This window comes from Salvelinus sp. IW2-2015, linkage group LG30 (genome assembly GCF_002910315.2).
Source record: "Salvelinus sp. IW2-2015 linkage group LG30, ASM291031v2, whole genome shotgun sequence".
Taxonomy (NCBI): Eukaryota; Metazoa; Chordata; class Actinopteri; order Salmoniformes; family Salmonidae; genus Salvelinus; species Salvelinus sp. IW2-2015.
Window position 1 is genome coordinate 527,273 of NC_036869.1, and position 11,460 is coordinate 538,732.

General features: G+C 42.6%; 1 protein-coding gene across 1 annotated transcript; it reads right to left on the minus strand.

The window, feature by feature from the left end:
- Nucleotides 1–8,353: 8,353 nt before the first annotated feature.
- hoxa1a (homeobox A1a) lies at nucleotides 8,354–11,460 on the minus strand. The gene is made up of 2 exons (XM_023974789.2): nucleotides 10,490–11,460; nucleotides 8,354–9,532 (listed from the first exon to the last, which is right to left on the minus strand). Exons 1-2 carry the CDS (start codon nucleotides 11,103–11,105, stop codon nucleotides 9,162–9,164), a joined length of 987 nt encoding a protein of 328 aa, XP_023830557.1. The 5' UTR covers nucleotides 11,106–11,460; the 3' UTR covers nucleotides 8,354–9,161.

Sequence of the window (11,460 nt, forward strand, 5' to 3'; positions counted from 1 at the left end):
ATATACACACACGGCACGCACGCACCCCGCACGCACGCACACACACACACACCACACACCACACACACAACACACACACACACACACACACACACACACACACACACACACACACACACACACACACACACACACACAACACACACACACACACACACAGGTGCACCCACATCCCACATGATGCAATGACATACGTCCAGATCCTGAAAGTCAAACAGACAGACAGACAACAGACAGACGTACAGACAGATAGACAGATAGACAAAAAGTAGACAGATTGACAAGACAGATGTACAGACAGATTGACAGATGTACGAAGATAGACCGATGTACAGACTGACAGAGACGGACAGACGGACAGACGGACAGACAGACAGACAGACAGACAGACAGACAGACAGACAGACAGACAGACAGACTCATCAGTGTCTGGTTATTGGCACGTCGGCAGCCATTGACCCCTCCTCTCTGAGTGGCAGACAGACAGACAGGCAGCCATTGACCCTCCTCTCTGAGTGGCAGACAGACAGACAGACAGCCATTGACCCCTCCTCTCTGAGTGGCAGACAAAATGAATTCCACCATCGACAGATGTGGGTCTCCGGGTGCCGATTAAGGGATCGAGCCAATGGAGGGATTGACAGTATGATCGAGAAAAAAATAAAGAGAGAGAGAACGGTGATGAGAGAGAGAGAAAGAGTGTGAGAGATGACATTATGTCTCTCTGATGTTGCTTGTAGAATGTGTGATGTAGCGTAGGCTGGAAATGCAGTTTAAAAAGATACTCTAGTTATCTCAAGTCCAGTTACATTACTGCTTCACCTACCAAGGTATAGGTTGGTACATTTCAGTTTTTCCGAAGTCCTGTTGGAAGATACAGTGCTGTGAATAAGTATTTGCCCCATTTCTAATGTTCTCGACATTTGTGGGTTTTCAACAAGAACTGCTCGCTTCAAGTCCTGCCACAACATCTCAGTTGGGATTAGGTCTGGGCTGGGCCATTCCAAAACCTGAAATGTGTTGCTTTTTAGCCATTTTCCTGTGGACTTTATTGTGTGTTTTGGATCATTGTCTTGCTGCATGACCCAGCTGCACTTCAGCTCCAGAGCTGACAAGGTAAAAATCTGTCGTTCTGCCCCTGAACAAGGCAGTTAACTCACTGTTCCCCGGACGCCGTGGATGTCAATTAAGGCAGCCCTCTTGACATCACTGATTCAGARGGGTGGGGTTAAATGCGKAAGACACATTTCAGTTGAAGGCATTCAGTTGTACAACTGACTAGGTATCCCTCTTTCCCTTTTCCTTTCAGCTGGCAGACGGATGGCCTGACATTCTCTTGTAGAAGTTTCTGATACAGAGCAGAATTCATGGTTCATTATATTAAGGCAAGTCRTCCAGGTCCTGAGGCAGCAAAGCATCCCCAAACCATCACACTACCACCATAAGGTTYTTACTGTGGAATGCAGTGTTTGGTTTTCGCCAGCCATAATAGGACCGATGTTGTCCAATAAGTTATACTTTTGACTCAACTGTCCATAGAACATTCTTCCAAGAGTCTTGATGATCATCCMGGTACTTCCAGGTGCTTTTTGGCAAACTTGAGTTTGCTYTTTTTGGAAGAGATGGGTCTCATTATGTCTGGTGAAAACCAAACACTGCATTCTACAGTAAGAACCTTATACCAAAATCCCTCCACAGTGAGGTGAGAGAATGAACAACAACTACAGGAAGCATTTGGTTGCAGTCATTGAAGCTAAAGGTGACACAACCAGTTATTGAGTGTAAGAGGGCAATTACTTATTCACACAGGTGAATAGGGTGTTACATAACTTTGTGTGTGTGTGTATTTGTAGCATTAGTGTGTACAATATAGAGAGTGCTGTTTGGGGGCGTGTTGTCGCATAACCGCCGAATTAGTTGTATTGAGGGCTCAAAGGGTATCTGACTGTGGGTGTTACACCTTGTAGCTGACATCTTCTCAGTGTGTTGTGTGTGTGTGTGTGTGTGTGTGTGTGTGTGTGTGTGTGTGTGTGTGGTGTGTGTGTGTGTGTGTGTGTGTGTGTGTGTGTGTGTGTGTGTGTGTGTGTGTGTGTGTGTGTGTGTGTGTGTGTGTGTGTGTGTGTGTGTGTGTGTGTGTGTGTGTGTGTGTGTGTGTGTGTGTGTGTGCTTGTGTGTGTGTGTGTGTGTGTGGGGTTTGTTCATGTTTGTGTGTGTGTGTGCATATTTGTGTGCGTATTTGCGTGTGAATACCTGTGTACCTTCAGCTGTCCTGTCCCTTTCATACTGTGACGCTGCTGATGACGTCATATCATCCCTTTATCACACGTTCCTTCTTATCATCATCTGATGACTCTTCTTCTGCTCTCTGCCTAAAGAAGGGAGCTGCTCTCTGCCTAAAGAAGGGAGCAGAGGTGAGGACAGACGTCTGGCATACCTGATCACAGAAACACAAAGAGTTGTTTGATGATTTCTTCATAACATAGGTAGGCCTATAGGTTAATGTATACAAGGTGAAATAGATCCACAAACACATACAGACAGACGCACGCACACATAGCGAGAGAGCGAGCGAGAGAGAGAATTTCAATGGTGGATGTCTCAGATCTGTTTAGCATGTTCAAACATCACCTCGTGCTATTCTTGTCATTGAGCACTAATGCGAAACCCCAAAGTGTTTATGGCGTATCCCTTGGAGACACTATCCATTTCACAACATCGATTCATGTTGAGAAAAAAAAGAAAGATAGAAACGTTTTGGGAAGAAAAACTGTCTCTGTGCTGTCTACTCCCCAAAGGAGTCTTCCTGTGATACAGAAAAGTCTGAAGAATAGAAAACTAAATGGACAGATTAATGATAAATAACGTTTCAAACTTCTGAGAGGGTTATAGTTTATAAATGGAACGCATTAAGTTTAACAAATTGTTGAAAGAGTGTGTGCGCCAGCCCGAATGTCCGCGCCAGCCTCCCTCAATCACTCTTGCGCAGACGACGTCGATAAACACAACAGAAGTCCAGAAACCAAGGCTTGCTGGGAAAACGAAGAATCAAACAAAGTTCAAAACTGAAGTAAACCGTTGAACGAATAGATATTTATTTTTGTTGCTAACAATGCATTTGAGAGTTACATCAATCAGMCTCATCTCAAAATGTCGGAGTGAGCTGAGAAAACTTTATCACGCACAGTAGTATTTGTTTTCTCTTAAGATTATTTAGTTATGTTTTTATCAAGTGAATTTTGTCAGATAATATAACAATCAGTTGTACATGTTATTGAAAATGTAGTGGTTTGTGCGATCTTTTTTATTTCCATAATGTTAAGCATTAACTTCTTTGAATAAAATTGAAAAGGGGAGATTGCAACCCAGAAATTGTAGGGCCTATATCGGAATTGCATATTATAACATTCGTTTATGTATTGGTCTAATGGTTACAAAAACAAATGACAAGAAAACGTTTCTAGAGACATTAGCCTACTATTACTATGATCTTAACGATCCAGTTGAAAGAGAAAAAAAATGAAATTACGATATTATATTAGACGCTTCCTCAAATAATTAGTTTTGGTCTAAAGCATTCAATTAATCTAGTTTACAAAAGATAATCCAAAAAATAAACAAAGGAAGTTGTTATGGCAAATGTGCTAATACCTTTCCGATTCAGTTAAATCAGTTAAAAGCACTTGTTGAAAGTTAATATAATTGGATTATGGTACTTTAACCGCCGGGGAAAAAACGGTTTGTTTGCAAACGAGAAAAATTATAACATTAGGCCTCCCTAGAATATATCCAGACAAATAGAAATAGGCCCGACATATTTAGATTTCACTTGAAAAGTTCATGTGAGCACTCAAAAAGTGTTTTTACATTTGGATAATAAAATGTTGCATTACATCCTCCAATGCTCAAGTTGTTTTGCACAAATTGTCCTTCCTGGTCCAAATCCAGGATACACGATAAAATATTTATTCAATTTCATAATCTACGTCACCTCCTTATGTCRAAAGGTTTAAACATCTATTCCCCCATCACAAGGCCGTAATTGTTTACGTCAGACATCTATCRTCGAACACTGTTTATCCGCGAGCCTAATGGGTACCATCAACTAGGCTTACACAAGAACACTCCACGTGAGCAGAATCTACCGGCTGGAGTCGGTGAAAGGGTTGTTCTAACATACCTTGATTCTGAGGTCATACTTGTAAAAACGTGAATTATACCTACAACAGATGTGTCCTGCTAAAACCGAGAAGGAGTATTGCTTTGTAGCTAGATTGTGACTTTGTTGTTTGCCCAGTGTGGTCTTTAAACTGGTGTTTGGGTTCGGGGCTGCTGTGACAAACAGCCTCGGAGAGGMACGGTGACCGCCGAATGACCCCGAGTTTTCTTTACTTTGTGTTTTTAATTCAAYCCTCGTCGCCCTGGTACCCAGAGTTCATACGGTGTTACTGCTAGTGTGGGGGAACGTTCAGTGGTTCCAAAGGCCTCGTGTAGGCTACAGAAACAAAGAAGAGAATAGTGGATAGGCCTCATAAAGACAGACGGGTATGAARCTCCAGGCAAAAACGACACATGTTGGTAGCCTATAGCCTACGGCTGGGTTATTTTGGTAAATATTATGTATTTTGAATTCAATTGAATACAGGCCTAGCCTATATATCATAAACTGACATAGATATGGATAATAGCATGCATCATAGAACTGCTGTAGAGCAGTTGCTAAAGATAGCCTACGTTGACTATAGTAGTGAAACTCTAACCATAGTAATATCTGATAGGTTGTCCTAATATTGTAATATTATTGCATGAAAATACATTTACAATTTAACCATGGACCAACTATGAAGCATGAAGATTATCGAATGAATGTTGCAAGAACAACGTTTTATTTGAAATAGTATTGGAAATTATATTTTCTGTTTTGGCCATTTATTTTGTATAAAACTCGAACATTATAGTATAAATGTAATTTATTTTGAGATTCAAATTGTCAAACTACAAATAAATAAATAAAATCCTGTTTGTGGACTAATACACGCCTATATACTCTGGCACAATTAGGTGGACATGTTTTACAATCACATACATGTATTTTCCAATAGGCCTGTGTTATTACATGTCGTTATTTCCCTGTGCTTCGTGCATTATTGGCGTTTTAAACAAGTCTACACAAGTAATCGCATTAATGATTTCATAAGCACGGCCCTGCACGGTGACGCAAATGATATAGAGACGCCAGCTCTCTATCCTCAAGGCAAACAGAAAATATAATGCCAACGGTAATTTTGTAGATATTGATTACATTTCGAAAGATTCGAAACCAAAACAAGGACCTAGGTTTATTTTAAAAGAATGTTGGAGAGATTTGTGGAATTAAATATTATAAAGTATATTATATTATAAAGTATATTATATTATAAAGTATATTATAAAGTATCTCTTAAAATGAATACATTGTGATCAATTGGCTACTGAAAATGATCTGGCATATTTCTATTATTTCAAATAAAATATTTGAAGCAAGGAAAATAATTGTATTTTAAATCATGTGAAACAATGAGCTCATTTTGGATATGCTACAGGCTCAACATTGATGTAACATGTTATCGTAATTTAACATTCAAATAGGCTATTCACTATGTAACATTCAGTGAAAACAAGTGTCACATTAGCAGGTCAGATTTTGAGCAGAGAAAACGACAAGTTAATTAATTGACTATTGGGAACTTTTGATCACATATGGACCATTGTATGTAAAAATTTAAGGAGAATTGTGTATACGAAAATAGCATATATTTATATCTAAATAACATATATATTTAAACTGTGTATACAGCCTAGGGCCTAAACCAACTGGTAGGCAGGCCYATGTTTGAAAGTGGCTAGACGACCGACAAACATGACTGGCCTGGTCTATCAACCAACAACAAACCCCTGATGAACATCGTTATGACTATTTATACAGAAACACCCCTAGTATTCAGGAATGACGGTGTCTTTTAGGATTTTACCCTCACAAAAAAAGTCAAATGGGACAACAAGATGTCAATGTCTAATCAAACAATCCTTATTTTTTTGTCCAAAACTGATCAGATGGTCCCCTAATTTCAAACCAATAAGGAGAATGTCTATCATTAGAAATAACTAAACGTTTCCCAAACTCTCCACGGGAAAAAAAAAACATCAGCATCACTTACGTTGCTAGTCCAATCGGTTTCCGCTATCTCCTGAGAGCCGGAGCTAGCGGCCCACGCAGCATGGCGAGGCCTCGCGCACAAATAGCAGCTCTCTCAGGTGGATCCAAGGTAAAGTTGAACGTCGGTCATTAATCATGACTCGATTTCAACCTCGAGTTCTTCCTTTTATGGCAGGATYGACTCGCACCCTGCACACGAGGAATTGCAACATTAACAGAAAGAGAATGTATGGCAGCTAGCAGACATGTTTTGACTGAAAAACGTAACGTGAAGTGTTCAGAATAAGTAACAGTTCTTTAAAGAAAATTCTGTCGTTTTAGACCAGTGTGTAAACTTACTGTTTTGTGGCAGCTTGAAACTCATCCAATTCATACCAATATTTGGCTTTGCCACTTTCCAACAGCAACTAACCAAATATTCATGGTTGCAATCCAAATTCAAATATAAAAGAAAAAGGCAGGTTAATGGTGTTCAGAATAAGTAACAGTTCTTTAAAGAAAATTCTGTCGTTTTAGACCAGTGTGTAAACTTACTGTTTTGTGGCAGCTTGAAACTCATCCAATTCATACCAATATTTGGCTTTGCCACTTTCCAACAGCAACTAACCAAATATTCATGGTTGCAATCCAAATTCAAATATAAAAGAAAAAGGCAGGTTAATGGAACTGTGGGTGTGTTCGGAGTGGTGAGGACGGTGAATTGACATACTATTTTGGTTTATTTTCATATAATTTTCATATATTTATTTTCCTCAATGGAAGCTATTGAAATGAGGAACAATAAAGGTGTAAGTACCAGCCCACATGTATCCGAATAATACACACTAAACCCAGTCAACATGTGAAAATATATAGGTCCGCTGTATTTGTATGATTGATTCAACATCGCTTATGGGAGGTGAAGCACAAGTAGTCCTACCGCAGTCCTTTGTTGTTGAAACAGTTTGTATTATTTGCATTGTTTCGTGTGTGTGTGTGTGTGTGTGTGTGTGTGTGTGGTGTGTGTGTGTGTGTGTGTGTGTTGTGTGTGTGTTGTGGTGTGTGTGTGTGTGTGTGTGTGTGTTGTGTGTTGTGTGTGTGTGTGTGTGTGTGTGTGTGTGTGTGTGTGTGTGTGTGTGTGTGAGCTCCTGACTTTTTGCTGACTTTTATCCTCTCAGTCATCTATGACAGACACGCATCTTCCCGTATGACACCTTACAAGTAATGCATGAACATATTGACATTTCTCTGTATTTATTGGACATAAGCCTACATCTATCTAATAGATCAATGGACATAAGCCTACATCTATCTAATAGATCAATGGACATAGGCCTACATCTGTCCTCTATTTGTCCTTCTCAATGTGAACAGGGGATCCGAAAGCGCATGACTCCCATCGCACACGGTTGGTACTTGACACGTCATCTGGCACATTGCAATATTTGTACCTGTACCTTATGTACTGCCGCAGCCAAGTCACTGCCCATACTCAACCGTGGATCTGGAGCATCCTTTCTGACCTATCATTTCCCAGCCTTATGCCGTCAGGGGGAGATGCCACACATCTCTGGTRCCTTGAGGAGCCTGACAGACACACCGAAAATGACAGGAGCAGAAGGGCTCATCCTTGTCAATATCCTCCTCTCGATGTTTTAATCAATGACCTTTTTTTGTCCCTTCAATAAGCCAGCAGCTCGATRAGGTTGTCATCGCGAATGCCACTGACGTCTGCGCTCTCATCCCCTCCGTGSAAAAACATGCCTTTATTATGCCAATAATGCTTTAACCCATGGGACGGGAGTGCGCACGGCTGCATGCACTGAGARCGTTTAAACTGGAACACGTAAAGCCCTATGCTGGAGAGATAATGACGTTGGACTTTGGACATGAGAAACCTTAAGCTATTGTATTGTAGTCGATTATTATAGTCGGGTCATTCTCAGAGGCCTGTATACAGGTACACTTGCAATGCTATCATATAAGAATAACACTATTGTAGTAGCATCTAAGGGCATATGGGTCATGTCTTCCACTTTCCACGGGTCTCCTTTGACAGAAATGGCCTCTGTTCCATTTCGATGAGAGCTCCAAATGTGAATGCTTGGTCATGCATGGCGAGAGAAAAAAGGCCTATGATCATCCTTTTAGCCACAATAAACATACATCCAGAAAATGTCGTAGAGGCAAAAGCACTTTAATACACATATTTTGACCCGTAAACATCGCGCTGAAAAACCCTTTACATGTGCTCTGCTCGAATAAATAGTAACAGACAAGCCTTATAAGACATAAGTCATCATCGGTCTCCAAACTGATAAAACTCAGTGTCCTATCAAGTATAGGCTACATGAAAGCTTGGCGTATCATGCAAACCTCACACAATACATTCAGATTGACACTCGCGACACTAGGATAGTACAAACACAGGCCGGAAACACAGGTTTGAAAATGATTCGGGAGGTATTCTAAGAATGTGCCAGCAGTGATTCCACACATAAGAGTTCTCCTGGCTGATTGTGCRTAAAACACAACTCCTAGTGCAAACAGTCTGTGAAAGTAGTGCTGCACTGTCTAATGAATCAATCTGGCACACATGAGGTATTTGTTTCGTTGTGCAGCTTGTGTAGGCTATAAATCCAGCTCGTTGTGGAGCAATGGTACACTCTGCAGCATTTGCCTTGGGAAAGTATCCCATGTGCACTATGATTACTCTACACATGAATGTACAATTGGAATAGAAATCTGACAGATTTGAACTCAAAACTCCATGAACTGGTCAGATATGTTACCCTGTTTAAACCACAAATTACAACACACCATAGATGAACCACGCAGCCAGGACAATAGCCCAATCTCATTGTCTCAAAATCCCCCAAGTAGTGCATACATTTTTATTTACCTTGTTCAAATTAATTTAACCTATCCGAGTTAGGACTTGTACATTATATTTACTATATGTAGACCGTTGCCACGCGGCAAGGGTTCTTTAGCTGGAGGAGTATGGGTCAACCCCAGAGGACACTGTTGAAGAGGCTGGAGATGGGGTGGAGGGGGCGGAGAGGGACTTCTCAGATCCGGCTGCTTTTTCCGGGCAGCTATCCCTCGGGTCTGACACTGCGGCATTGGTGGGCAGCAGGCATTCCTTCTCGCGCTTCTTCTGTTTCATCCTGCGGTTCTGGAACCAGATTTTGACCTGAGTCTCGTTCAGTTGAAGCGCTGCCGCGATCTCCACGCGCCGCGCGCGGGTCAAATACTTGTTGAAGTGGAACTCCTTCTCAAGCTCGGTGAGTTGCTTGGTGGTGAAGTTGGTCCGGACGGTGTTGGACTGCCCCCCATAGCCGTACTCCCCTGATCTGCCTGTAGAGGAATGAAGGGAGAATATGAGGGATCCTTGGAGGTCAGGACTAAATAAAGGCCAAGGAAGTTGGAGAACTGACACATTTCTCCCAACCTATGATCCTTAGAAATCGTGTGCCATGCACACATGTTTGGAAAGGTACTGTCATTTTTACGCACAATGGTTTAAATCCATCTTTTTGATCGCCAGAAGTTAACATAACTAAAAGTAGTTCAAATGTATATGTTCAAATGCACAACAATGTAAATATTGCCACAATTACTTTGTGACATGTTAATTTTCACTCATTCAACCTTTCATGCATGCTYAAATCACTTATGATGACATCAGTGGAATGTTTCGTTACTTTGTATTCAATATTTTACGAAAGGCAAACAGTTCATCACCTTTTTCACAGTCAAATACACGCGTCATGCGTGGGTATTAGATGCCTGCTTAGATGTCCACTTTCTCCAACAMCCCAGAATGTTCCATGCATTCCAGATATCACACCCAAGACAAACCAGACACCATACCAATAGCTTACMCGGCCTAAAACTCAGACTTACAACTGGTAATTATATATGGCCCAACACTTCAAAACACGTCCTAAAGGAGAGTTTGGCCAACTTGAGAGCTGAATACCATAGAACTGAATGCCAAGTTGTTGCATCTAAGAAGCGTTTCATAATGTCACTCACCATGCGTAATTTGGATACGATCTATGTGGCGTCAGAATGGCTGCCATGACATTGTGGTGTTGTGTCAGCGTATCATTGTGAAATCATATCTATTTGAAACTGCAATGGCCAAACCCTCATCCTCCACTCTGCACGTGGGTTACTTCCTCCAAAATCTGTCTTGACTACACCTGTTCCAATAATAACAGACGGCCAATCGATCTATTACTCACACTCTACATTTGGGTTTATGAGAGGTGCATTCATCTGTCAACTTATGCATTGTACGGCACCCACCTGTCTTGGGCGGGTTCCTCTTCACTTTCATCCAATCGAAGGTCTGTGCGTTGGAGGCGCTCTCGGAGGACAGGGGCGAGCAGCACGAGTCAAGGTGGGCCGCGTGCAGKGGTGACAGCGGGTTTGAGCACCCAGAGAAAGGAGACAGGTTCGCCTGCTCGTGCCCGCCACCATAGGTGGCGTGAGCGTACTGGAGCTGACCCAGGGGCGCACCCCCATAACCTTGGCGATGCTGCGGTACCATGGACGAGGAAATGTTGCCGGAGTACATTAATGGGGCGCACTGGGGGAAACCCGTGGCCGACTCCACTTCCTGGTTCAGTGCGTAATGGTTGTAGGTGGCACAGAAGCCCTGGGGTCCATAGCCCGAGCCGCAGGCAGGATGGGCCCCATAGGCTAAACCCAGAGAGCCAGTAGGAGTCTGGTAGGACCCCGTTTGGTGAGGGATGCCATCCGGGGAAGACCTATTGGGCATGAAGCGCTCATCCGCCCCACAGTTGTTCACGGTGACTGCRCAGGACTGGAATGTAGTAATTCCGTGGTCGGAGTGGAAAGCCCTGACTGAGCAGGACCCGCCGTCGCCGCTCATCACAGAGTAATCTAACAAGCTGCTCATTGTAGCATTGTCTCAGCGGGACTGACACCGTCCACAAAAGGCCCGGTCCTCTGATGAATCTCTCTTTGTCTCACCCTGGGTGACCGTGCCACCTTACCGGTTCCCTGCCTTATCAGATAAGGGAGGGGGCAACACAGGGCGATATCAATGAAACGGTGGGTGGTCACGTGGACCGGGTCAGCCAGTGAGCTGCTTGGCCCTGTCCCCTTRGCTGTGACAGATTGTTGTCTGAGTGGGTATTTAAATTCCAAGCGCTCATCGATCAAGGTGACGTGCTTCGGCACTAATGTATTGGCCGAGCAAACAATGAGCCCGGAGGCAGACACGGCGGACAGCGCTCAGGTCGCATGTAGAG